Below are 27875 nucleotides of genomic sequence, written 5' to 3'. Positions count from 1 at the left end.
CCTCCAGTGGCCCACCTTCCTCAAACAGCCAAAGTCCTCCCGGATCTCCAAGGCCCTCTCTGATTTCATCACAGCTATCCCTCCCTCACTTGCTCTTGCTTGGAGGCTTTGCATGGGCTGTTCCCTCTGCCTGGAATGCTTTTCTCCCACGTGACTCCCTCCTGCACCTTCTGTCAGGTACGTGTTCAAATATCACCTTCTCAGCAAGAAGCCCTTCCCCGACACCCTATAATCACAGCCTTCCCCACTTCCTACCCCCACCCTATTTTATTTCCTTTATACTGTTATGTTTCTCTGTAACAATTATCACCGCCCAGCAGGCTATATATTTTTCTTATCTGTCTAGAATATTGTCTCTATACTCCCCTAAAACGGAAGCTTCATGATGGAAGGGATTTGAGTGTGATTCATGATGTCTCCCCAGTTCCTAAAATAGGCTTGGCGTGTAACAGGTGCATGGTGAATGCGCTTTGAATGAATGGTGGAAAGCCCGTGGGTTTGGGAGCTAGATTGACCTTGAAGTGTCAAGCCCCAGCTCCAGCGGGGGAACCAGAGAAAAACTGCTTAAACTGTATGTGTTTCAGGCTCTCCATTTGTAAAATGGGAACAATAAGTACTTAATCTAAATTATGTGTGTGTGTGTGATTAAATAATATAATTATATTCTTGATTAATTCCAGCAAACATTTACCATTTCCTTTCTCTGTGTTCCCACCAGGTGCTGTTCCAGGTGCCAGAAGACATTGTGCTGAGCAAAAGAGGTGCTGTTCCCACCCTCCTGAACCGCTTTATAGCGGTTTGTAGCTGGGGTGACAGTCCCCTCAGAGACACATCTTTGGGAGTATCTGCCCTGTGCACAATGACTGCCTCCCCACCCCAGGGATGAACCCCAGCAACGGGGATCACATTTTGTGACCCATCCCCCTGGCTGTAGCCAGGGGTGAGCCCCAGACTCAAGCAAGGCCCCAAATGGTTCTCTTTTGGCATTTTGAAGTCAGACTAGAGATTCTGTTTCAACTTTGTAGCGGGTACTAATGAGACGCCGAGGCACCCTTTGCCAGCTGAGCTGGGGGTGGAAACTGGTCTGCAGAGATGGGTGAGGACAAGAGAGGGAGGGGTGGTTTCAGCTAGGCTCTGGTTCAAGTGTGTCTTGAGGCCCGGTTGTATCTCTGCCTGGAGATTCCTGAGACCAGCCCCACTCTCACCCCCTTGCCCAGCCCGGTGATAAACTTCCCCTTTTGCCTTAAACTGGCTGGAGCTGGGTTTTGTTACTTGGACCTAAAGAAGGGCTTCCATAGTTCTTCTGCTCAGAGCTAGACTCTCAAAGTCCCAACTTGAATATACTTACTCCACCAGAACACAGAGGCGGTGCTAGGTGAGTCCCAGTCCTGAGTCCCAGTCGTGAGTCCCCGTCTACATGGGACACCCCTGTCAAATCCCAGTACGCGACATGCCCTAGATGAGCAGTAAACGCCAATTCTGGTACAGGATTGGTCATCGGAAGCGATGGCGAGGGTTAGTTCTTCCGCCTGCCTGGCGCCCTGAGGGGTTATGTCCTTGTAAATTTGCTCTCTTATCCAGTTCATCTCCAAGCCTAAGTAGGCCCTTGAACCTCCAGTGGTCTAGGGGAGCTTACCCTAGCAGAGCTCAGGAAGAATGAACCCCATGGCAGGGCCTGACACCCTCCTCTGTGACCTCTCACTCTGCATCCAGACCGATGATTGCAAGGGGGTCCTACCTGGACACGCTCATATTCCCAGGGCACCAGACGTTGCACCATAAATGAATGAGTCCCCAGAGCTTCATAATGGACTGCGACCAGAGGAACAAGAGTGGGGTCTGTATGCCAAATGCCTGGCCACTTGGGGGACCAGTGGGGTCCTGAAGGAGGAGGGACTGCCAGGCCCGCCTACTCTGTTAATGGGGGGGGGGGGTTTCAACTGGCTGTAGGCCACTGGGAGGGAAGTTGTGAAGGCGGAGGTTGGCCAGTGGGTTGAGAAGCTCCCCATGGAGACAGGATAGGCAAAATGGAGAGAGGTCTCCTCTGTGGGAAGCCCAGTCAGCGGCCCCCAGCAGCCGGAAGTAGGAACAACAGAGGAAAATGGAGAGGTGAACTGTGTCGCTAAGCCCTGACAGTAACTTTCTTTTTTTTTTTTTGGTCACGCAAGTGCCTTACCTCTGTTTCAAAGAGGACTATCTCAGAAAACACATTGCCAGCCACCAAGACTTCTCTGTTTCTGAGATCTTGGTGGATTTCAGCAACTGACCAGCTGATACCCTCTCCTCCCGCTTCCTACCCTTCAAATTCCCATTCTTGTATTTAAAATAATGATCCCAGAAACCATAGGCCCCCACGCTTGACCCCAGCAGGGCAGAACCCCAGGCCTGTGGGATGGCTGTCTCTCCTCCCTTCCTCTCCCTCCCCCCGATCCTGACCTTGCTGTGTAGCCCTGGTGTTATTTTCACGTCCCCAAAACGATAAGCCTTTCTTTCCTGATGGCGGTTGCTGAAGGGAGTCTGGAATCGTAATCAGAACCATAAGAGCCAATCTGGCCATGACATTGGTTATGGAGAGGTGGAGGTTGGCACGGAACAACAAGACTATACTTCGGGCTCCAGATTTGCCTGCAAGAAGAGGTTCCCCCGCCCCCCCTGGGCAGCTGAGCAAACACCCTGTCCCTTGCTGGCCCAAGTGCCAGGCATGGCTGGGACAGGGCTCTCCCTCTGCCTGAGCATCTGCCTCCACTTCCCTCCCAGCAACTGAACTGCAGCCAGCCAGCAGCTTAGGTGAGCTGAGCTTGGGAGTCATCAGCTCCCTCTACTTCTGGTCTAGACTTTCCTGGCTTCACACTCCTGTCATCTCTGCCATCTGGCCCAGGTTGTATGTGGTGTTCCTCCAGAGCAGGCTTAAAGGGCTGGAATATGGAGGCTGCTGGCAGCCCGGGCCCACAATCCTGGCCTTGCCAGGACGAGCCTGGATCAACCATTTCACCCTTCTCAGTCTGGATTTCCTCACTTGGAAACTGTGGCCCATCTTGTAGGTGAAATGTGAAGTCTTGATTCTCAGGCATTTTTAGGTCGAAAGCCCTCTTGCTTGAATGTCGCTGCATCCTAGTTCCAGTGAATTTCCTTCTGGCCGGCAGAAGAACCACAGGTGTGCTCTGCATGTCCCCTCTTCCCAAATCCTTCTCCCTCTCTCTGTGTTGGGCTAGCTCCCTTCATCCCGAAGTCAGAGGCATTCACGTCTCTGCATCTCCACTGCCACCATCCGGGTCGCTGTCTTCTTAGTCATGGTTGGCCACAGCATCCTCCCCACAGTCCCTAGCCTCTCCTGTTGGGTCCCTCCATCAATGCTCCACCCAGACACGCAGGGAACTTTAAAAACAAACCCAGCCCTTGCACCCACGGCACTGAGAGCCTAGTGGGAGAGGCAGCATCCCACCATCAGATGGATGTGTTCTAGTGGGGGTGATGAAGGAAAACAATATGGTACATGTAATCCAGATTGGGGAGGAAGGGATCGGGGACTGTCTTTCTGAGAAAGCAGCATTTCAACTACCCTCTGAAGAAGGACATTCACTGAGTGAGGCGTCAGGACAGAGCATTTCAGGCAGAGACAACAGTATGTGGAATGACCTGGAGGCAGGAAGAACTTGACTTTTTATAGGAACTGAAAGGAAGCCAGTGTGGCAGGAGCCTGGGAATGGTGGGCAGGGATGGCTCAGGGGCTTTGTGCTGGCCTCTGGACAGTGTCATCTCTGGCCTTCAATACCCTGCAGCATCGGGCTCTGCTGACCTCCCTGACCCCCATTTCAAGCCATTTTTTTCTGCAAAGGTAAAGCCAAGAGCCTGGTTCGGAGTGACATCTGTTCTAGCCCACCTGCCGGGCACAATGACGTCACGGTTTGTTGTCTCTGTGGTTAAATCAGTCAGGGGGTGCCGGAATCACCTAGAGGGCAGAGGACATACTGGGTACACACTAGTCTGAGGGGGATGAGCTGGCACCTGTGACAGGGTATAGGCAGCCGCACCCTGGAGGCCCAGAAAGAGTAGACGGGCAGCAGGAAGCTGGGCCCAAGTCTACTGTGTTGGTCTCCACAGTGACAGGCAGCCCTGTGCCTGGACAGGGATAAGTAGCAATGGCTTTGGACAAGCTGGAGCCGCCCCTGCAAGTCCTCAGGATACCTACTTTCCCTCACCCCTCCCTGGCTCCCTGGGTAAACAGAGAGTTGGACATGGTTGCTGGCAAATATCTTTATTCTGCCCAGGGGCAGGACAAAGAGGTTGGTGTGGCCAGTGCCACAGGTACTGGAGGGACAGTACAGGGTTGGCCTGAGGGCAGGGGCACAGGGGCATCAGCAGATGGCTCACCAGAGGGGATCAGTTGGTTTGTACCTCAGTGTCCACTTCTGACTGGACAAGGGAAGGAAGCCGAATTCCAGCAAGGGGGTGGAAGCCCGGCACCTGCTCTTGCTCTTGGATCTGGTCTCTGAGGCGCTGGATTTCTAGGCGTTGCATTTCGATGATTCTCCCGGTTTCTTCTTGCTCATTCAGTCTCATGGTGGGTGCGATTCCAGGCATGTCCTCGCTGGACACTGGAAGGCACAGAGCAGGACTTCTGTGGGCCTGTTACTAGACAGCTGTGAGGTCTTTGAAACCAACTTACCCCTCTTCTTCCCTACTGTCCCCTGATTTATTGAGCTCCTCATAATCCCAGATGCTAGGGGCAGAGACAGGCCCTCTCACTGTCTGGCAGAGATGGAAGAATGAAGTGACACTTTCTCCAGAGTGAGAAAGCTTGTGTCCTGAGCCCCCCAGGCCCTTCCAGCGGACTCTGCTCATTCCCCCACGCCCCACTCCCCAAGCAGGGTGGTGTTCTCCTGCTGACCTAGGTCGGCTTCCAAAGCCCCCGGTCCTCCTCCTCACATAAGACCCCTGCTCCAGGAGGCAGACCCCTCTTTAACCCTCCTGGACTGGCAACTCACTCATGCCTTGAGGACCTTCCCCAGACTCCATTCTCCTGTCTCAGGAGCTGCCATCATCCCACACAATGCCAGTGTCCACGACAGTCCATGGCTCATCCCATTCCCTAGACCACACAGGCTGAACGCTCACCATTTATGTTCTTGGCCTCCATGCCATGTTGGCACCCGTTCTGTGGGTTCCCCTTCCTCAGCAGGCCTAAGACCCCACACCTTCAAATCTCTACCGTAGTAACCCATCCTCCCATTCCCACCTCTCTCACTGCCTTCAAGATTTCTGCTCTTTGACGGAGCATAGATTTCTTCTTTCTGGACAGTTCCGTTTTTTACCCACCAAATGGGTTCCTTTTAGATTCACTACCTTTTCTGTCCAGTTAGGCTCACTGTGGGTCTCTCTGCCATTTTCTTGACAGCACCCTCGAGGTTCTAGATGCCTAGTCTCCCTGCCCCGTGTGCTCTGCACAGCCTGAACCTGAGATCATCCAACCACCCATTCCCATCTGGCCTGTTGTGTGCTACCTATGAGATTCAAATTCTCAGTTTCCAGCCCCAGACGAACTTCCTGCCTGTAGTCAGCAAATTCTCATTGCCCCACTCCGGCTATGCTTCTGAACTTTGACCTGTCCTCTAACTCCTCACCCTCTTTAAAGAAAATTATGGTCAAATATAACATAAAATTTACCATCTCACCACTTGGAAGTATAGAGTTTGGTAGCATTGAGTTCATTTACATTGTTGTATAATCATTCTCCAGAACTCTAGCAAGCAGTCTCATGCCTCTGTTCTGCTTTCTGGCTCTAAGAACACAATGCTCTAGGAACTTCGGACAAGTAGAATCACACAGTGTATGTTTTTTTGTGTGTCTGGCTTATTTCACATAGCCTGATGTCCTCAGGGTTCATCTGTGTTGCAACGTGTGTCAAAATCATTTCTCTTTCAGGCTGAAGGATATTTTATTGCGTGTATATATTACATTGTTTTATCCCTTCATCCAATGATAGACATTGGGTTGCTTCTGCCTTTAGGCCACTGAGAATAATGTTGCTATCACCATGGGGTTACAAATAACCTGCTGTCAGTTCTTTTGGGTATATACCCAGAAGTGGTTTCTAGGTCATATGGTAATTCTGTTTTCAATGTTTTAAGAAACTGCCATGTTGTGTGGCTGCGCCATTTTACGTGCCAACCAACAGTGCGCTAAGGTTCCCATTTCTCCAGATCCTCACCAATGCTTCTCCATTGGTTTGTTTTGAGAGCCGCTATCCTAAAACATGTGAGGTGGCATCTCATCATGGTTTTGTTTTGTTTTTTGAAAGTTCAGGTTTTCTCTTCTTTTCTTTTTTTTTTTCAAAGATTTTACCATTTATTTCCATTTATTTGACAGAGAGAGGGAGAGAGCACAGGCAGGGGGAGCAGTAGAAGGAGAGGGAGAAGCAGGCTCCCACTGAGCAAGGAGCCCAACATGGGACTCCATCCCAGGACTCTGGGTTCATGACCTGAGCTGAAGGCAGCTGCTTAACTGCCTGAGCCACCCAGGCGCTCCTCATCGTGCTTTTGATTTCATTTCCCTGATGATTAGTGATGTTGAGCATCTTTTCATGTGCTTCTTGGCTATTTGTGCATCTTCTTTGGAGAAATGTCTATTCAAGTCCTTTGCCCATGTTTCAACCTGGTTGTTTTGTTATTGCTGTTGAGTTGCAGGAGTTCATTACATATTCTGGCCATAACTCCTTACCACATGTGTGATTTGCAAATATTTTCTCCCATCCCAAGGGTGCCCTTTGACTCTGCTGATTGTGTCCATTGATACATGTGAGTTTAAATTTTTATGTAGTTACTTTTTCTTTTGTGGCTTGTGTTTTTGGTGTCACATCCAAGAAAGCATTGCCAAATCCATCTTCTCCCCAACTCTTCACAGATGACATTGACATCTACTTTGCTGACAGTCTGTGTCTCCAGCTCCCAGTCAAGCTCCTCTCAGCAGAAGAGGGGTCTCTTTCCTACTCACTGCTAACTCTTCCCTGCACCTCAGAAGTTAACTCTAGAAAAGAATCCATGTTGGAACACAGTATTGCAAGGAGCAAGTTGTCAGCAATGCCCAGAGGCCAGCCTTGCCTTACGCTTGTAACTGGTCTGAAGATGGAGCCAGCTTTAAGAGTGCTTGACTCATCCCATTCTTCCTGAGAGAAATCTAGACCATTCTCTTCTTGCTTTTGCTCCTCAACTCTTTTTTTGGCAATATCTAGGCTCTTGATCTTTTAGTATTTCTTCTTTTTCTAGCTCTTGACGCTTCCTCCTCCTGCTGCTACAGGTTGCCCCTGATAACCATCCTTTTGGTCAAGCTGTGGCCTGGCCCTGGGGAGAGCAGCACCCTTCGGGAGGGACAGCATACCCAAACCAACGAGCCCAAGCACCTGTGTCACTTGCCTCTGCCTAGTTTCGGTTTGCCTCTCCACCTGCTTCCTTAGCTATTTCCTCTTTCCTGGTTACCAGCATAGTTTTTGGACTAAACTTTGTGCCCTCCCCATTGGCTTTCATACTTAGTTATTATCTTGTTGCCCAGAGAGATCCAACCTGTGTTTGTGAAGCCACAGTCCTGGAGATATGTACCAGACTGAGCTCTGCCCTGCCACTGGCCATACCATCCTCTCTTTGTCCCAGTGCTTCACCAGGTGCTGTAAGGGTCTTGATGCAGATTGTAGCTTTAAGCTCCTCTAGGTTCTGCAATCACTGGGTGATGTCAGTGAACCTCAGAGGTTTGGCAGTGAGAGGTAATGGATAAGGAGTATCCTAATTGGCATGGGGAGGGGGAATCAGACACTGCAGGGTTATAAGACAGCTCAGGGTTGACACAGCTGCTGGCTGGTGGCTGGCCTCCAGAAGCAGTTGTCTCCTGAAATATCCCTGGCCTGGGTGACATTGTCCATTAATGTTCCCAGGGGTGCAGCTTTGTCTCCTGAGAGCAGTTCATGTGGGCCCAATGTTTCCCCCTCTGTCTCCTTCCTTGGTCTGTGAGCTTCTTGAGGGCATGGGCTGGGCTTATCCTGTTTCTTCTCCTCACTCCCCAATTCTCTCACATTCTTTGATAGTGAACTGCCTGCTCATCAGAGTTTGGTTCCGTCTTATGGAGTCCCCCTTTGATGGTCCTTCTTCATGTGCCGTGGGTGTGTAAACCCTCCTGTCCTTTTCCTCCATGATTGGGTCAAGTCAGTGCTCTCCTCCTGGCCCCGTTCCCCACCTTGCTCCTCATATCCCCTGTGTCCTCTTAGTCCATGCTCTGCTCTGATCCTGCCATCTACCAAAAGCTGGGCAGTCTCCTCTCAGCACCCTGCCTGCAAGCTTCTTTTGGGAGATTAAGTTCTGATTTTAAATGATGGCAAATAAGAATGTGACTACTAATACATTTGCATTTATTTCTACTGTTTTATTTGCATTTATGTTGGTGTCACTTTTTTCCTTTTCTTTTTTGGCCTTTTCAAAATTTAGGGGGTTTTCCCCTTTACTGGTTTATTTATTTATTTTTTTAAAAAGATTGTATTTATTTATTTGACAGAGAGAAATCACAAGTAGATGGAGAGGCAGGCAGAGAGAGAGAGGGAAGCAGGCTCCCCACTGAGCAGAGAGCCTGATGCGGGACCCGATCCCAGGACACTGAGATCACTACCCGAGCCGAAGGCAGCGGCTTAAACCACTGAGCCACCCAGGCGCCCCCTCTTTACTGGTTTATAAGGTATACATACTCTTTCTTTTTTAATAGTTATCCTCAAAAGTTTAAGAAGCATATTTAACTTAAAGTCCAAGACTTAAAGTCCAACTTTACCTTCTTGCAAAACAATACAAGACTTAGAATGCTTTAGCTTTGATCCCCCTGGTTAAATGCTCAGTATTTTAGTTCTGTCTTGGTATTGTGATCCACAATTTAGACATTGTTAGTATTGTTTTATACAGTTGTCAGACTTCCCTCTGGAATAATTTTTCTTCCTGACATGTATTCTGTGACAGTTCCTTTAATGAGGTTTTGTTGGTGACAAATTCTGGTTTTGTTTGTAAAAAAATTTTTTTCTCGAGTTTCACCAGTTACATAACTCCAGGGGACAGTTATTACCTCTTAGCACTTTGAAGACTCTATTTCAGAATTTCTACGTGGTTTACACTGCTGCTCTTGGGAGGTCAGGTATCTGTTGAATTGTTACTCCTTTAAACGCAGTCTCTCTGTTCTCTGGCTGCTTTTAACATCTCTGTCTTTGGTTTTCTGCAGACCAGGTATAGATTTCTTTTTATTTATCCAGCTTGAGCTCCCCCGGGCTTCCTGGACCTCACGATTGGCATCTTTCATCAATTCCGAAAAACTTCCAGCTATTCTTTATCATAATGTCTCCTCTCCTCATTCTCTCTTTCTCAGACTTCAGTTAGACGTAAGCTGGGTTATCCTATCCCATCTTCTTTGTTTCTTATTACACCTTTGTCCCTTTGGGCTACAGTCTGGGTAATTTCTTCATTCCTTCAGTTCAAAAGTCTCCTTTCAGATACCTTTAACCCATTGTTCAGTCTGTCCATTGAGACTAATTTGCAACCTATAGTTTTCATTTCTAGGAGTGTTTTTGGCTCTTTTTCCAAATCTACCTAGTCAATTTTGGGAAACTCTTATTTTGTCTTATTTCCAAGTTTCTATTTCTTTTTTTTTTATTTTTAAAATTTTATTTATTTATTTGACAGACAGTGATCACAAGTAGGCAGAGAGGCAGGCAGAGAGAGAGAGAGAGAGGAGAAAGCAGGCTCCCTGTGGATCAGAGAGCCCGATGTGGGACTCGATCCCAGAACCCCAAGATCATGACCCGAGCTGAAGGCAGAGCCTTAACCAACTGAGCCACCCAGGCGCCCCTCAAGTTTCTATTTCTTTAAATATATTAAATATTCTTATTTTAATAATCCTACTATCCACGATCTTTTTGATTTTATCCTGTAGATTGATGTTTTTGTCATGTTTCACTCGTGGTGATTTATTTCCTCCTATATTTAGTGATTTTTTGATTGTGAGCTCATGTTCCTTAAAACGTTATCTATAGGAATTCCTTGACAACCGTGTTTAAAATGTATTCTTCCTTAGCAAATCTGCATTTGCTTCTGCTTGGGACCTGGACACACTGCCAGTGAAACTAAATCTTCAGCCAAGGTTGCTTTGAGCCACAAATTAAGTGTAAATTCTGGACTTAAACCTGCCCGAGTATGGACTTTGGTTAGACGTTCTCAGGGAGAGATCTTTTCTCTTGTGTTTTCTTTCCTTCATCCAGAGTCAAGAATGACAGATATTTATCTCACCTATCTCCCTCTGTAAGGTAGATTTCCTCCTCTAGTTAGCATATAGTTTTCCAATTCATTCTGTATTGATCTGACTCCATTTCTTCCTTCTTCATTCCTTTCCTTCCTTCCTTTTCCTATCTACATATTCACCAACACTTACAGGGTTTGTTGATGTTGTTGTTATTTGATGATAGTGATCATAATGGCTCCAGGTCATGATCGCAGGGTCATGAGATCGAGCCCTGTTCTGGACTCCATGCTGGCATAGAGCCTGCTTAAGATTCTCTCTCTCTCCCTCTGCTCCTCCCCTTCTGCTTGTGCACACGCATGTGCATTCTTTCTCAAAACAAACAAAAACTGCATATTTCTATTGAGTATCTTTTCATATGCTTATTAGACATTTGTGTATTTTCTTTGGTTAAGTGTCTGCGCAAGTCTTCTCTTCACCAAAAAACTTTTTTTGGTTGTTGGCGAGTTGTAGGAGTTTTTTATTTATTCCGGATCTCAGTCGCTTATCAGACATATGACTTGCAAATATTTTTCTCCCATTGTATGGATTGTTTTTTCACTCTTACTGAAAGTGTTCTTTGATACATGAAAGTTTTAAATTTTGATGTAGTCTAGTTTTTTTTCCTTTTGTTGCCTGTGCTTTTGATGTCATATCTAAGAAATCATTACCATATCCAAAGTCATAAAGCTTTTTTCCTATATTTCTTCTATGAGTTTTATAGTTTTAGCTCTGACATTTAGGTCCTTGGTCTATTTTAAGTTAATTTTTGTATATGATGTAAGGTAAGGGTCTGACTTCATTCTTTTATATGTGGGTATAGTTTTCCCAGCACCATTTGCTGAAAATATTGTCCTTTCCCCATTGAGTGATATTGGCACCTATGTTGAAAATCATTTGACAATATATGTGAAGGTTTATTTCTGGGCTCTCTACCCAATCCCACCGCTCTGTATGTCTGTCTTTATGCCAGTACCACACTGTTTTGATTACTATAGCTTTGCAGTAAATTTTGAAATCAGGAAGTGTGTGAAATTAGAATGTGACACCTCTAATTTTGTTCTTCTTTTCCAAGATTGTTTTGGCTATTTGGGATATCTTGAGATTCCACGTGATTTTTGGAATAGATTTTCTATTTCTGTAAAAAAAATAATTGAATTGAGATTTTTGACAGGGATTGTACTGTTAGTACAAACATAAGATGTCTTCCCATTTATTGATGTTTTAATTTTTTTCAACAACGTTTTATAATTTTCAATGTATACGTTTTTTTGCCGGCATATTTAAGTTTATTCCTGAGTATTTGTTCTTTTTGATTTATTATAAATGCAATTATTTTCTTAATTCCATTTTTGCTCATTGTTAGTGTATAAAAATGCAACTGATTTTCTGTTGATTTTGTATCCTGCAATTGGGATTTTTGATCTTTTGCATGAAACCTCCCCCATGCTCTTTAGAAGTTTGTAGATTTTTCCTTTGTTCTCTGGTCTTTGGGAATTTCATTCATGATCCATCTATTTTTAGCCATTGTATTGGCTACAATGTAGATTGAACAGCTTCTAAAGACCTTCCCTTGTTTTTAGCCCCATCTTCACCCCTACCTCCTGATATATGTGCTTCAGCTAATTCCTGAACCTTGAGGGGGTTCTGTGATGTACATTAGGTTTCTTCTAGATTCCCCACTTCTTGCCTAGGAGTCTCTAAAGTCAGTTACTACTTATCTTTCCGTTTCCCAGCTTTCAATATTTTGTGTCTCTTTCTTTGTTTTCTTTGTTCTGAAGGTTTATTTATGTCATTTTAGCAGGTTTCTAATTAGCCATCTTTATTTGGAAGTTCTAATTATATGGTTTTAATAATTGAAAAACATGCAGGTCTGTCTATTAGATCTGTTAGTTAATTGTTTTGTGAATGAAAACTTAATATAAATGCTGCTAAAATTAAAATAGTGGTTTGGGGATGGCAACCTGTCCTGTTCAGATAAAGACTTTTTTTTTTAAGATTTGTTTATTTTACAGGGCAGTGGAGGGGGGCGCAGAGGGAGACAATCTCAGGCTGAGCCTAGAGACCAACACAGGGCTCTATCTCATGACTCTGAGATCATGATCTGAGCTGAATCAGGAGTTGGATGCTTAACTGACTGAGCTACCCAGGCACCCCCAGATAAAAACTTTTTAAAAACCAACTGAATTGGTCAATCTTATACAACTTAAGGATATATATTTTGAGCTAACTGGTCTTCGTGGCCCCATGTTCAAAATTAGAAGTCAGACTTAGGTTCTTCATGATCAAAGCAGACAGTTGGAGTATCTGTCAACTGTTACAAATGAAATCTTCCTTGAGTAAAACTATAGCACACAAATGATCCGATGTTGGGTTTGTTTTAAAATAATCCATATTGATGGGAGAGGAAATAACTGGGGTTATGGATACTGATGAAGCAAGAGAGACAGCAAGCAAGATTCCCTATTCATTGAAGTCAGGGAATAGATTCATGGGAATTCATTAGACTTTTCTTCCATTTTTTAAATATACCTGACAGTTTCAACAATAGTAATAAGAAGAACTTGGCTATATCATAGAGTATCCTGAGGAGGTCTCAGCTGATTATTTGCTGGGACACTTGAGCATATTTGAAACATTTTTTAAAGGGAGGCTTTGCAGTTGTTCACAGGCACATCTACACTTCCCCTGCATCTCCAAGAAGTCAGGTATCTCAATCTTTCTAACACTCACTGTGCTCTTTTTAAAATTTTTTTATTTTTTTTTTAAATTTTATTTATTTATTTCACAGACAGATCACGAGCATGCAGAAAGAGAGGGGGGAAGCAGGCTCCCTGCTGAGCAAAGAGCCCATGTGGGGCTTGATCCCAGGACCCTGAGACCATGACCTGAGCCAAAGGCAGGGGCTTAATCCACTGAGCCACCCAGGCATCCCACATACTGTGCTCTTGTGTCAGGTCTTTAGACCTAATATTGTCACTACTTAGAGTTCCCTCTTGCATCAACTCCTTGACTCTAATGAAAAGGGTACAATTATACATATAATTGTATTGTGCTGTCACAATTATATGTATAATTTTGTAATAGTTTAAGAGTCCCAACAAATTACAGAGACTTCCTGTGTATACTTCAGTCACCTTCTCCCAATGAAAACCTCTTAAGTGACCATTAGCACATGAGACGACTGTGAAAGACTGTGAAAGACTCAATCCACGGCCAATGGCAGGTTTCCATTCATCAAGGCTTCTAAGCTCTATTCCTGAATGTAAACCACCAGAAAACAATATACTCAAACCACACTGACTTAATTTTCCATGGAAATGCCTTATACTCTCCATCTTTATTGACTGTCCAGATACGAAATGGATACCTGAAGAATGTTTTTTAATAGTCTGAAGACATACAGTTAAAGGCTGTCCACTGTGTGATTTAACAGCCCTTTCATAAGGATCCATGTGTTAAGTTTCTTACAAAATTTAGAACCAGGGAAAGGTTTGTTTCCCTAGGAAAAAAAGCCTCCAAACCTTCTTTTTGCCATAAATGAGGACTATGTAAACTATTGTGTTTTTCTGTTTCTTTTTTTGCCTTGGCTGTCAGAAATTCAGAAGAACTGTAGGATATAATCGCAGTAACTAACTCATTTACTATTTCAATGTCATTCTTTCTCTCTTTCCATTTGAATATTTCTAATCTTTCTTTTTGTCTTTATTTTAATTGCACGGGTCTACAATCCCTTATCCTCAATCCTAAAGTGCCAAAAGCTCTAAAAATGTAAAGTATTTTAAAATTTATGAAGTTCAGTGTGAATATTCATGTCTCACTACAGAAATACAAATGTGTTTGATTTCAGGACCCTGCCTCAGACTCCTCTAGGGATGTTATGTAATATGCAGTATATAGTACGCTCTTTCTAAAATCAGAAAGATTCTGAATTCTGAAACTATAGCTAATGCCAAGGATTTTGGTCCCGCACATGTTTGCATGTGGCAAGTGCCTCACAGATCCTTTGGATAGCAGGTGTACAGCATGGAGACGTTCCCAGAAGACCATGGGGTAGATGTGACCTGAGACAGAAAGAATCGGGAAAGGTAGCCTTGGAAGACAAAGGGAGACTTCCTTGTGGCTGCCATTGGCTTCTTGATCCCAGTGCTCATCCCCTTTGGCCACTGGTGATATTACCTGTCTCTGGAACATCTTGTGGTCGAAGTTTCTTGGTCAGTTTCAGAGCTGCTTCGAGGTCATAGACTTGGGAGCGGGTGAACTTGAGCTCCCTGCGGAGCTCATTAATTTCCTTGATCAGGGAGACATTTTCCTGTAGAAAAGAAGAGAGAATGAGTATGGATGGATGAGTGATCAGTGGGCACAGGGACTGCCCTGGCCTAGGGCTGAGGCCGTGTGAAACAGACAGGATTGGGCCTGCACCCAGATTCCTCTGCTGGGTACGAGTCCTAATCCTAGCTCATGGATCAGCCTCTTGAGGCACCAGCTGATTTGCCTTCAGGTGGACTCTGGCAACACAAGCTAGATAGAGTGTACCAGTCCCAAGCATCCAGACCCTTTCCAGCATCAACAACAATGCTTTTCTAAGTATTCCATATGAATTGAATGTTACTACAATAATCTTATGAGGAAATTCTATTTTAATCACAATCTTATAGTAGAGGAAACTGAGGCATAGAGAGGTTATGTCACTTGTCCAGATTACATAAACAGCAAGTGGCAGAATGACTCTGACAGTCCGGCTCCAGAGCTCTGAGCTCTTAGGTGCTGTGCTATATTTTATTCACTTTTCCCCCATTTATTTGTTGAACCTACCTTTATATGGTATCTGGTATGGCCCTGGGATACAGACAGAAATGAGAAATGGTTTCTGCCCTTAGCAGCATATTGTTTAGTGAGGAGCACAGAAAATAAATGAATAATGAACATTTGCTATACTCATTGACAGTTCACTTCTCCTATTTTTGTTTGACAAATATCCATCCATCCATTCACCCTTCCATCCATTCACCCTTCCGTCCATCCATCCGTCCATCCATCCATCTATCCATCCATCCGTCCAATACTTACTTGAGTACTTACTATGGACCAGGCACTGTGCTAATCCTGAGGAATATCGAAAGTAAGACCTGGCCTCTGCCCTTGAATAGGTGAGAGTTTAGTGGGGGATCTGGCTGTAACTGAGCATGGTGGTCACCTTGCTGTCGTGGAGGGGTGGAGCACAGAGGAAAGGCACTTAGCCCTGCCTGAATGACCAGGGGGCATTCCTAGGAACTGGTCTCTGGGCTGAGGCTGCAAGGAGTTACGACAGAAAAGGGAAAGGGGCGTGTGTGGGGGGGGTCACATACAACTGGAACAGCAAGAAAAAGGCACAGAAATAAGACATGGCTGGCGTGGGCAGGACTTGCAGCTGTTCTATATCGCTGGACACAAAGTGCGGGGGGGGAGCATGGTGGGGGCTCTGCACCTGGAACCAAGCAGTCACTTCTGTCTTCCCTTCCCACACCTTAAATCTCTGCTTTCCTTCTCACACTCAGCCTGAGGGCACTGAGGGTGCCTCCGTGAAGGTGTCCCTGTCACCATGGGTCTAGAGAAGGACTGGTTAGTGTATTCTGTTTGGCTTGTCCCCAAGCACATGAGACTGCTTCTCATGTGACAATGCAAACGAATCACCTAAGGATCCTGCTTAATGTGGCTTCTGACTCAGTCAGCCTGGGGCTGGTCCTGGGATTCTGCATTTTGAACTGGCTCCTAAGAGATGCTGCCGCCAGCATGAGGGCCAGACCTTCCGTGGGGAGCAAAGTCCTCGAGGGTCAGAGTACCAAAAAAAGGGCAAATGCAGGCCGAATCTCCATAAAACATATCTGTGCCACGGACTGCCACCACTCGGGACACTTCCCATAGTGGGAAGCATGGAGTCGGTCCAGAGAACAGGGTGATCCCAAGCACTATAGTCCATGAGGCATGACAACCACTTCTCTGTTGGGGGGATATGCCCGCAGAGCCCAAGTGCCTGGAGACATCCTGACATATTCTTTCCCTCCAGAGCCTCTTTATCTGAGCCTGTCAGATATACTTTCAGGTTTTTAGTATATCACTTAATTTCAGCATTCATTAAAAAAAAAATTCTCTCAGACGCCATGCCCAATTATTGCTGATCCCTTGTTTTCAGGCTGGGCTTTGTGCTTTTTTCCCTACAAAGTCAGCAGATTTCTCCGGCTGATCTTTCTCTTTTAAGCAACCCAGGCCTTAGTGATGAATCTCCCACATTTCCTTTCCAGATGCTCTCCAACAAAACTCGCTGCCAGTTTCCTCCCCTGGAACCTCTCCACTGCTGACTTTCTATTGTGATGTGCTCAATTAAATATGTATGTATTTGGTTCTAAGACGTTGGACTCTGCCTTGTGTGTAAGAGGCGCTCAATAAATATTTGTGGGATGGGTAGCAAATGAATAACGAATGCAGCAGATATCAAGCTGAAGTCATTCTTCCTAACAAGGAAATTACAAACTAGGGGGTAAAGGTTGGACAGGGGAGACCAGACAGAAGAGAGATTTAGGGGAGATTCAGGGAACTGGGGCAAACCTGCTCTGGCTCAGGGGCTCGTTCCACTCCCCTCTTCATGGGCGTCACTTAGCATCCCTTCACTTGCCTCTTTCAATGAAGTAACAATAACCAGAATGAAGATTAGAGACCACTGAAGGTATCATTTGGCCTGCCTTCTCCAGCTGTGTCTTCAGGTACTCCTTGCTCATCTCCATCCATTCTGTCACTAAGTCCTATCAATTTTGTGCCTCCCCTGGATCTCATGTTCACCTTCCTGCTGTGATCCGCAACCAGCTCTCAGCCTCTCTCCGCTCTACTACCTTGATGACCCCTGGCGGAGTATTTGCCCTGGTGTCTCCCCATCCCTCCGCCCTCGAAAACCCTGCTACCAAGGTTGGGACTTCTGGCTCCTGGTACTTTTTGATGCGATTGCCTGTTTCTAACCCCACTGCCTGCTTCGGACACCTCCATGACACCTGCCACCTAAATGGGCCTCCAGATGTGACCCAGTCCCTATTAGAGTGTGATCGAGACCCATGACTTGATGCGATCCAGTTCCCGGTTCTGTTCATTCATTTGTTCATTCATTCATTCACTTACTCATGCATAAAAATCACCTAAGAACCAGTTCCTGGAAGCCTACTAGGCACTGGTCATTGTGGCAACCACGGGGAGGTCCAGCTTGGATCCAGTGCTTAGAGATGCCATGGGAGTCTGAAGAGCGGCACTCACCTAGTGTGAGAAAGGCTCCCTGGGGAGGTGGGGGGCAGGGGAGAGTGTTTCAGGCCTAAAGGATTTGAGGCACGAAATGATGATGATGACGACAATAAGAGTAATCATAACTTCAGGCGACAATAAGAGTAATCATAACTTCAGGCACTGCTTGGATCCCTGCAGCACATCAAACATTTTGTATACAGTAACTCATTTAAACCCCACAACCACCTTATGACATAAGAAGTTATAATTAGACTCATTTCCATTTGAGCAAACTGAGGCCATGGCAGCACACAGTGGTAGAACTGGGATTTGAATCTAGCTGCATCAGCCTCTAGGACCATTGCCTCCCAGAGTCTACTTTCCATCTCTCATTGATGTCACCCCATTCTAACACCTCAAATAGTATGTGGTCAGCCATGGAAGTCCCCTAAATGTACAAGTTTGGCACCTTAAACAGTGTTTTCTGGCGAGGTCTGTGTTCTCAGGAGTCCAGAGGTCACACTGAGGTCAGCTGTATATGCTTTTGGGTAGCTGTGTGAGCTTAACATGTGGACGGGACAGGTTTGCTGATCTTCCGGTCCTGGTCCCTCTTCAGTCAGCACCACCTTCAAAAGCCCCTCCAGTCCTCCAGCACCCCCCCCACTCCCCCACCCCCAGCTCCTCTGCTGCAGGAAAAAATGTGGCCTGGGATCCATCAAGTGTCAGGTCTTGGGGTATGCATGACCGGCTGGGAGAATGCTAAAGTCCATTTCTATAGAAAACCTAAACAAAGGGGCTACACTCAGCTGTCCAGGACTGCCTTTGGTGGAGGGGCGGGGACTGACCCAGACTGAGCCCTCAGCCCAGAAGGGAGAAGGAAGGGAATGACTATAGCACCCCCTACCGGTCTTCCCTATGTTGACACCTTAAAGAATATGGCCGCGCCTGGCCGTGTGGGAAGTGCAGGCAGCATGCTGGGAGCCCTCCGTCAGTGGCGTCTCTCCAGAACCCACCACCGCTGGTGGGATCGCCATCGCCTAACTGCATGGACGAGGCATCTCTCTGCTCCTCTCTTAACCCTTCTCTCACATCCGACCTGACGTTTCATCATTTCTATGCTGAATTGTATTTTGATGTCACAACTTAGCCCCTTCCAAGGCCTTCTCCTCTCCCCATAATAGGCAGCCATCTTCTCATGGGGGTTTCCGCCACCCACCTTCCCCCCCCTGCCAACTGAGGTGATCGTTTCAACAGAAAACACCCCTCCCTGCTTCAACCTTGTGTGGCACCTGCTTCTAAGAGGAACATTATGCTTCTTAGTGTGGCCAGGAAAGCTCTGGCAAGGGACCCTAAGCTACTTGGCTTTCCAGCGGGCTTTGTTCTCCTTGTCCCCGGAGTTCTGTGATGAAGGTCTGAGGACTCCTGGGCCCCCAAATACCCCAGACACCTCGCTCTTCTCTGCGGGCCCGTTCTCAGGTATTCTCTCTGCCTGGAAGTCTCTTCCTCCACTTGCTCCCTGACCACCTCTACTCCCCTTCGAGGCCCAGCTCGAGGGCTTCTTCCGGGCCCTGAAGGCCGCCCCTCCGACAGGCCCACAGCACTGGAGCACTGGATACACTGTCCTGAGCAGGGATTGTCTGTATCTGGTTTAAGTTTCCTACCAGGATCTGTGGAGGGTAGGCATACCATCACATTCATCTCGGAATCTTCCACGGCCTGGCAAGGAGCTTGGCTTGCAAGAAGCCCTCAGAATTGTGTCCTGAATGAATAAAATGTGTGTCCTAGTTGTTTGTATTCAAAGCGGCTCTTACCTTCCTCTCTGCAAGCATGCCAGAGAGCCAGTGCAGAGGCCCTGAGCTCCTGTCTCAACATATAAATGAGACAGTGACCTCATTTTCTGGGGTTCTGCCCTGACCTTCCTTGCTTTTTTGGACTGAAGTGCCAGGGCCTTGGCACCCAAGGACGCAGAGCAAGGTGGGGCGGCGGGGCGGGGAGTGGGGGGGAGTGATGGGAGGAGGGAGATGGGCTGGCCACCTGCTGGGGAGTCTGGGACATGTCTGGCCAGCCCCCCTCCCTCCCATCCATCACGTCCACAGTCCACAGGCAGCCCTGGTCCTTGCTGGGATGGCCTTCCAAGCTCTCCCATTGACTTCTGCCTTGGTTGCTGAGTAGGTCTTTTGGTGAGAGGACCAGCCAGGGCCTCGTGCTTTATGGTGGTTAATCTCATTCAGTTCCCATGGTAACTTGCTGAGGTGGATACTTTCTTCCCCATCTTACAGAAAGAGAAGAAGTCCCCTGGAGAAGAGAAGGAATTTCCCCCAGTTCTCCCAGGAAGCGTGGCTGGGGCAGGATAACCCAGGTTTAGACAGACTCTCATTTCTGCTGCCCTGACACCTTGCCAGGTCCTAGCCTGTTCCCTCTCCTTCAGCTGAATAGCAAAGAAGGAAACCACTTTAATAACTGAAAACAGTGGCTTTCAAAGTTTTTCTTCCTTTTTCTCTCACTTCCTTTCTTTTCTACTCTTTCCCTCTCCCTCCCTCCTTTCCTTTCTTCCAAACCAAATCTGATACCTGCGCCTACTGTAAGCAAGGCATTTCCCAGGTGAAGGCGTAGGGCCCCAGAACCCTGCCTCTCGGCCCCACTCTGGCTCCCTGCTATTGTCTGAGGAAACATCTACGGATCCACTGGGTGCCACAGCACACAGATTTACAAAGCTGCTGGAGAAAGCACTGTTCCAGGGACTTCCCCTGGATGACAGCTCCCTCTGCCAGCCATCAGGCAGGGGCAGGCCAGGGCTGGGCAGGAGCCCTGCTTGTGTCTCCTTGCTCCGTCTGCCCTCTCACCCTGCCCAGCAGGCGTGGGCAGGAGCCTTCTGGGGTCCCAGGGAGCAAAAGAAGACCTGTGCGTGTCCTGAGTGGCCTCATGCTGATGCTTGTACCGTCGGGCTAGCCTGTGGTCTTTCAGTTCCCTTTCCTTCTTCTCCTAGGACTGACATTTGCTTTCCCCAAATCCATTTGGCATGGAGAGAGGCACCCCGACCCTGGAGGGTCCTTCAGGCCTGTGCACTGGTGGCAGGACACAGGTGAAGGCTCAGCAACATCCCCAGCTGCCAACTGCTCCTATAGTAGTCCTGGTCCCACTGCCCAGTGCACTGCATTCCAGAACCCAGTGGGGGCTCGGTGCCTGGGGGCCTTGAGATCTTAGCTGGGGCTCTGTGTCTCTGCTGCAGGTACCTAAACAGTCCCATCAATGGAATGCACTCCTCTCTCTGGGCTTCGACTGCTTTGGTGGCCCGGGAAAAGGGCAGTGGTTTGACAGGGTGGGGTGCTCTGAGGCAGGGGCCCAGCTGTAGGATGGTGAGAGAGACCCATCACGCCTGGGTCTGGCCTGAATCAGGATGCGCTCTGCTCACCCAGGCAGGGACTGGCTGAGCTGGGAACTTGTTTCAACCCAGCTGCAGCCCCTCCCCATCCTAGTATTTCAATTATGGCGTTCAAGAAATATAAATATAAAAAGGTATGTGCCTTATAAATGCGATGTTCTCTTTTGATATTAAATCATGTTAATTGCCTCAGACGATACTGATACTCCGGGCAGAAATCTGGCAGCAGAATCCTGCCTAGCAGTCCTGATAATGTGTGTAAGAGGAGGCGGTGGGAATGGGGTCAGCGCTCTCTGCACAGCCCGGTGAGGGATCGGGAGGTGGGTGTGGACAACTCATTAAATCAGAGTAGGGCCAGCACTATCGTGGGTGTGGTTGGCTCTGGACCCGAGAGATAAGGGAAGGGACCCGAGGCACCAGAAAAGGCAGATGAAGCGGGTGGAGAAGGGGCGTGCTCAGAGGGAACCGGCTACTGGGGGTCACGGGATTCAGGTAGCAGAATGAAAAGCAGCAAAACAAATCAAGGTGAAATAAGAGTGGGAAACCAGAGGAAAGAGGAGAGCGTGACTTGGGAGAGCTAAAATCCTGTGGCTGCAGGGCCAGAGGGGGCGTGAGGAGACGGGGCAGAGACAGGGAAGGATGCCCGCGGAGAAAGGCTGGGGGTAGAAAGGAATGGGCGCTGACGGGGCCAGGGTGAGCAAGGGAGCACCTGGAAAAACCTGAGGGGCTCTGGGCCTCGGCCTCAGCCAGGTCAAGCTTGGGGAAGGCAGAGAGGAGTCCGAGAGAAAGCGGTAGAGAGAGCTAGTGGCCCCTGGCCGTTTGAGGAGCGGCGGTACCTGCATGATGCGGACGTAATCTGTGCGGTGCAGCTCACTCTCCTTGACCACCTTCTTCTTGAGAGTGGCCAGGTTTCTCTCCAGGTGCTCCCGCTGACGGGCATACTCCTGCTGCAGGTCCGTGTTCAGCCCCGCGATCTCCACCTGTCGGGGGTGGGGTGGGCAGAAGGGCTTCTCAGGGAGGCAGCGGGGAGCCAGGAGAGCAGGTGAGCACGGGAAAGGGGAGCAGGGCTCACCATGTCCGCCCGCTGCACGTACTTCTCAAAGAGAGCTCGGACCTTCTCCTTCAGGAGCCGGGGTTCCTGGATGTGCGCCACACAGTTGTGAAGGTCTGTCTTAAACCTTTTGACCAGCGCCTCCAAGTCCCGCTCCTGCAACCATAGGCATGTACTTCTGGCACCCCCAGGGGCTCTCCAGGGGAAAGGCAGATGGCAGCAGGAGGACGAGACACACCGCCTCTGGGGCTCATGGTTGGCTGCTGGGACACAGAGACCTAGTGGGGCTCACAGCCCAGAGGCAGAGAGAGGTACTAACACTCATGGGCATCTGCCCGAAGAGCTTCAGCTTTAAAAGTCTACCCAGAAGATTCCTTCATTGGCTCTAGACTCCCTTTAGGACCACACACCTTAAAAGATGAAAGGAAGCCCGAGTGGTCCCACTACTCCTTTCTGAGCGAAGATGGATAGTATCGCTTCTCCCTTGCAGGTCTCTGGACCATCGCTTCCCTGTCCCCCACTCTGAGCTCGCCCGGGGAGCACTGTTGTGAGAGGGTAGCAAAAACATGACCAAATGGGGCAGATTGGTTGCGTCTGCACACTTGGGCCAGAAGCTTGCTTTTCCATCCTGCCTTCTCTGATACCCAGCCTCCCGTTCCCCTGACCTGGAGGGTCTCTCCTGCCTCCTGCTCCTGTAGCCCTTTGTTCATCTATCAGAACCTTTCGCCTTGCATCAGGATTGCTATGCACACATCACAGATCACCTAGCCACCTGGCGGGATCTGTGTCCGTTCACGGTGGTGGCTCGCAGCTTCTATTCTGACCCAGTACAGAGTCAGTGCTTAATGTGGGGGATGGAAAAAGTCAGTCCGCTGAACCAAACATGAGGGGCCTGTGCTAGGGGGTAGGGGGTGCAACCAAGTCCTGGCCCAGGAGCAGAAGACGTGGTTCCCAGTGCTGGCTCTGGGTACACTGCTTGGTTATGGGTGCCTTAACTTTCTAATCCCTCTGGCCTTACAAAATTACCTAAAGAGACCAGAATAAACAATTTCTGAGGCTCTCTTTGCTTCAGTATGTTTTCGTTTTGTTTTTGAGAGTCAAAACCTCTTCCCACTGCCTACAGATGACCTCTCTGAGCATATTCCTTCCCAGACCAAACAAGCCAATGCCGCAAGCGCCCTTATGATGCTCGGCTTCCCATCCCCTTGAACATTTTACCCAAAGTCCTCCTAGTCTCAGATGGATGCAGTCACGTGCATTTGCATGGGCATGAAACCAGGCAGGGCTGTGAGCAAGGGGAGAGCGAGTTAAAATGGGAATGTATCTTAGCAATGGGCTGGCACTGTCTCTTGGAAGCCAGCTGCCCGCTGCAGACAGGTGCCAGATTCTAAAGCTCAGATCTGCCAGACTCCGAAATCCTCACACCTTCTGTCTCTCTCTGTGCATCTCCTGATCGGTGGCTCTTAGTTTCTGCCACAGTTCTGCGATGTTCAGCTCCAGCTGCGTGTTCTGCTTATGGAAACGCTCCAGTTCTGCTTCCATCTACAGAGAACAAGGGGGGAAGTCAAGAAATAAGAAAGGCTACCAGGGCATCTCTTTCCTAGTTCCCACCTATGTCCTCTGCAATGAAACCTTTCTTCTCCACTGCCCGCACCCCAACTTTTTTTTTTTTTTTTAAGATAGAGAGACGGAGCAGGCACACACAGGACAGTGTTGGTGGGAGGGGAAGAGGGAGAGAGAGAGGGAATCTCAAGCGGGTTCCATGCCTGGTGCAGAGCCTGATGAGGGACTAGATCCCAAGACCTTGAGATCAAGACCTGAGTTGAAATCTAGAATCGAATGCTTAACTAACTGAACCACCCAGGTGCCCCCCAAACCTTTCCTCTTAACTCCTTGCCATCCCCAAAGCCCCCGCCCCTTGGTGGACATGTTGAGGCAGACCATGTGTTTTTATAACCAGGCTCTGAATTTTTCTGTCTTTGTTTCCCCGTTCCTTCATCCATGCTGATTACCTTCTTTTCTTGAATTCTCTATTACTTGGTGGCTTTCAAGTGCTGGAACCTGGAACCTGAAGCAGGGTTCTGCAGAGAAGCACTCTCCTTGCCTACTTTGTGAAATCGTGTGAGTGGACCCTGACCCTTTGGGGCCCGAAGACATCAGAGTCAATCCCAAAGCAGAAAGTTGTAAGGGACCAGCAGGTAGGTATTCCCCAGTTGAAGGAACCTCCACCTGTCATTCTGTTAAAAAGTACAACTGAGGAGAATGTCTCGTCTTTGAAAGAAAAGGAGGAAACTACTAATGAGCTTCTGCAAGATGTTTTTTTTACTCATTATTGCATTTTTATTAACCAGGGACATGAGAATGTCAATTGGAACTTGTTTAGGATGAGACCAGGTGTATGCAAGCTCTCAGTTGATCTAATTTCTGCCAAAAGCAAAGGGGTGATGTTTGATTGATGCCCCAAATCTGGTGGACACCAGTATTTCTGTTAATAGAGAGGTTCGCTATTTTGGGGGAGATGGGCTAGTTCACTGGGTCTTTTTTTTTAATGGCTGGAGGGAGTAGATCTTCTTGTCTATCCCAGGCCCTCTGGTCAGATTTGAAAGCTCCTGACCATATTCTGGGGTACCAGGAAGCCCGAGTGAGTCACATCTGTGTTCTGGACACGAAGGGGCAGCTTGTAGAACGTTCTCGTCATGACTGGAAGCAGTCTGTATAGACAGAAGAGCCCTCTGACCCGCTGTCTGGCAGGAAGGCAGCACTCAGTAGACACGCGTCTGAATGAACGAGTGCATGGCAAATGTCCAAGGCAAAGGGGAGCCCCCCCCCGTGAGGGAGGAGAGGGCGCTTGAAGCAACCTGCCTTCCAGGAGAGGAGTGGAGAGATAAACGTGCCGTGTTGGCAGGGCTCTGTCGGCCCATCTGTGGAGGACACAGCAGGTGTGGGGCTGTGCGCAGCTCAAGAAAGGATGTGTCCACCGGAGAGCGCTGGCCAGTCATGCCAGGCCTGGGGAGACAGAACTGATGAAGAGGGAGTTTTCAAGAGGCTGCAGGTCTAGGGAGAAAGCACCCTCTGCATGAACAGGGAGGCTCCGTCAGGTTTTGTGAGACAAATGGGTATGGGAGGTCAGAGTGGAGAAGGAGAGCTCCGGGCAGAGAGGGAGGACCGGAGGTGTGCGTCTCTGCAGGCTACAGGTGCTGGGGTGTGGTGTGGAGGTGAGGGGGCCGCAGGAGGGGTGCAGGTGAGGAAGGGCTATGGAGGCTGGAGAGGTCCGCTGAGCTGGGTCACATGGGCCCGACGCAGAAGTCCTACTGGAGAGAGCAAGACTGGAGCCAGGTGGACCAGTCAGGAGGCAACACGAGGGTGCCCAGACCAAGGGAACGGTGGCTGGAAGAGAGAACGGGGCTTCCCCAAGGTCATGTCGGTGAGCCTACAGCTGGCTGTGCCTCTTTCTCTGTAGTCTTGAAGCCAGTAATGACAGATTAGATTAGAAAGGAAGTAATACAGGCAAAGCATCAAAACCTGCTGAGAACAGAAATAACCTATTTCATAGAGAAATTGTGAAATATGCTGAATTTGAATCGCTGGCTGGACAGCTAGGATACTAGCCAGTATGTGGGAACAAGCGCCCTCTTCCCGGGGAGGAAATCCCATCTACTTTCCCATGTGTTACTCCTCACACTCAGTGACTCTCAGTTGGGGGGAAGGGGCAGGAAAGAAGCATTTTACCCCCTGGGGGACATCTGGCTACATCTGGAGACATTTTTGGTTGTCACATCTGGGGGTAGGGGAAGGTGGCCACTGGCATCTAGTAGGTAGGCCCCAGGGATGCTGCTAAGGGCCTTAGTGTGGGGCAGCTCCCTATCACAAAAGATTATCCCCATAACAAAAGATTAGCCACCCTAAAACATGAAAATGCTGAGGTTTAGAAACCCCCCCAGTCCTTGTAGGAAAAGGAACTTCATGGGAGACACGCAGTGGATGGGCCCAAGAGGTCTGTGGCCCCCCCCAGAGGGAGGCCCCAAAATCAGAGTCGTCCCCCCACCCTGCCGCCTCCAGGTGGAGGAATCAGGCCCAAACATCAGTCCTGGTGGCAGCTGGCATGGGGTAGGAGGGGCCCTGCTGGGATCACCCTCAGGGTGCAGAGATACCGTGCTGGGAATCAATGCGTGGGTAGCCCAGTTACCAAAGGCAAAGTGAATAATCCTTCCAGTGTGCTGGGGTGGAAAGTAAGTGACCCCACTGTAAGTCTCCCCGAGAATGAGAAGGGGAAACGGGAGAGTGATTTCGGGAGGCTGCAGTGTCACTTTCCAGGCAAGTGGGGCGTCTGCTCTTTTTCAGACAGCCATTTCTGGACCCGGAAGTCACTCAAGAATGGCAGGAGGCCTAGATGAGGCAGCTCTGTGGTCAGCCTGGGACATCCTCCCCTTTCCCAGAGGCCAGGGAGAAAGTCACTGCCACGAGGACATACCCTCTCCGAACACTCTAGCCCTGGACTGATCCCACCACCAGACTTCTTTCCTGGGTCTCCTGCAGACCCACCAGAGCCCTTGGATCCAGTTCCACTGAGGCTATGGACACTCTGACACACTCGCGTCCTTGCTCAGCACAATCCTCGAAAAGGGGTGGGGAGCAGAACTGCCAGAGACTTCGGGCTGGCGATGGAGAGGGGTAGCGCCTGGACCATGCGGGGCCCCACTGGCGAGGATGGGTTCTTCTAGGTGGAAGGGGACACCACTGGGGGCTTGCTGTGGCGTCTGTGTGGAGACCAGACTGGAGGCTGGAGTCAAGTCCAGATGAGAGACGACAGAGGCTTGGACAAACGTGAGACAGCAGAGAGGGAGGAGGCCTGGGTTGGAGCTGTCTCTGGTGACTGTTTGGATACAGCAGTTAGGGGAAGGGAAGAAACGAGAAGACTCTGTGCTTATACCTTAAGCACCTGGGGGGATTGTGGTACCATTTACTAAGAGGAAATAGGAGAAAGGTGACGTCAGGAATTCAGGCTTTTTTTTTTTTTTTTAAATTAAAAATTTTATTTACTTAGTTGAGAGAGAGAGACACACACACAGGGAGAGAGGGAACACAAGCAGGGGGAGTGGGAAAGGGAGAAGCAGGCTTCCCACTGAGCAGGGAGCCTGATGTGGGGCTCCGATCCCAGGACCCTGAGATCACAACCCAAGCCAAAGGCAGACACCTAACGACTGAGTCACCCAGGCACCCCTCAGGGTCTTTTTTTTTTTTTTAAAGATTTATTTATTTAGGGGCACCTGGGTGGCTCAGTAGGTTAAGTCTCTGCCTTCAGCTCAGGTCATAATCTCCAAGTCCTAGGACCAAGCCCTGTAGGCTCCCTGTTCAGCAGGGAGCCTGCTTCCTCCTTTCTCTCTCTGCCTGCCTACTTGTGATTGCTCTCTGTCTCTGTCAAATAAATAAAATCTTTAAGAAAAGAAAGAGTTATTTATTTATTTGAGAGAGAAGGGGGGGAGAGAAAGTACACACACACACACACAAACACACACACGAGTGGGGGAGGGGCAAGGGGGAGGGAGAGAGAGACAGAAAGAGAGAGAAAAGAGAGAATCCCCCCCACCCCGAGCTTCCCTGCTGAGCACAGAGCCTGACCCTGAGATCATGACCTCCACCAAAATCAGAAATCAAGAGGAGGATACTTAACCGACTGGGCCACCCGTGCGCCCAGGAATTCGATTTGAGATCAACCATGGACCCTACTGTCAGCTGCAATCTGTTTAAGGAGATGCTATGTCCGGGGCGGAGGGGTGGAAAGGGGACACTTGTCCCTCACTGGACTCTCGGGAGCCCTTGTCCTGTTGATCTTGCTTTTAATCTCTCCTCTCTACCTGCATCCTGTCTGCTTCCCAGAACACACACTTGAAGCTGCCACTCTCCTCT

The 27875-nt window shown here is 48.6% G+C and overlaps 1 protein-coding gene and 1 long non-coding RNA gene across 5 annotated transcripts in view; one reads left to right on the top strand and one right to left on the bottom strand.

Annotated features, from left to right (window-relative positions):
• Positions 1 to 16671, top strand: part of LOC106003610 — a 31403-nt gene extending 14732 nt beyond the window's left edge. The window contains exons 2-3 of the long non-coding RNA XR_001176204.2: positions 719 to 761; positions 16572 to 16671. This is a non-coding gene — a long non-coding RNA (uncharacterized LOC106003610). The remainder of the gene's footprint in view (positions 1 to 718; positions 762 to 16571) is intronic.
• Positions 4240 to 27875, bottom strand: part of CFAP57 (cilia and flagella associated protein 57) — a 69871-nt gene continuing 46235 nt past the window's right edge. For 3 of the 4 annotated variants that reach the window (XM_013044892.2, XM_013044906.2, XM_013044911.2), the window contains 5 exons: positions 23394 to 23510; positions 21990 to 22124; positions 21754 to 21897; positions 14470 to 14602; positions 4240 to 4595 (listed from right to left, as the gene is read on the bottom strand). In XM_013044892.2, the coding sequence (XP_012900346.1) occupies positions 4381 to 4595; positions 14470 to 14602; positions 21754 to 21897; positions 21990 to 22124; positions 23394 to 23510 (744 nt within the window). In that variant the 3' untranslated portion in view covers positions 4240 to 4380. Of the gene's footprint in view, positions 4596 to 14469; positions 14603 to 21753; positions 21898 to 21989; positions 22125 to 23393; positions 23511 to 27875 lie in introns of those variants that run through there. The other variant, XR_006601733.1, reaches the window with a different exon arrangement.

Source organism: Mustela putorius, unplaced genomic scaffold, assembly GCF_011764305.1.
Source record: "Mustela putorius furo isolate JIRA1106 unplaced genomic scaffold, ASM1176430v1.1 tig00003853_pilon_pilon_pilon, whole genome shotgun sequence".
In the NCBI taxonomy this organism is placed as follows: Eukaryota; Metazoa; Chordata; class Mammalia; order Carnivora; family Mustelidae; genus Mustela; species Mustela putorius.
Note: the sequence above shows the minus strand (reverse complement) of the source record. Positions and strands in the feature narration are given on the sequence as shown.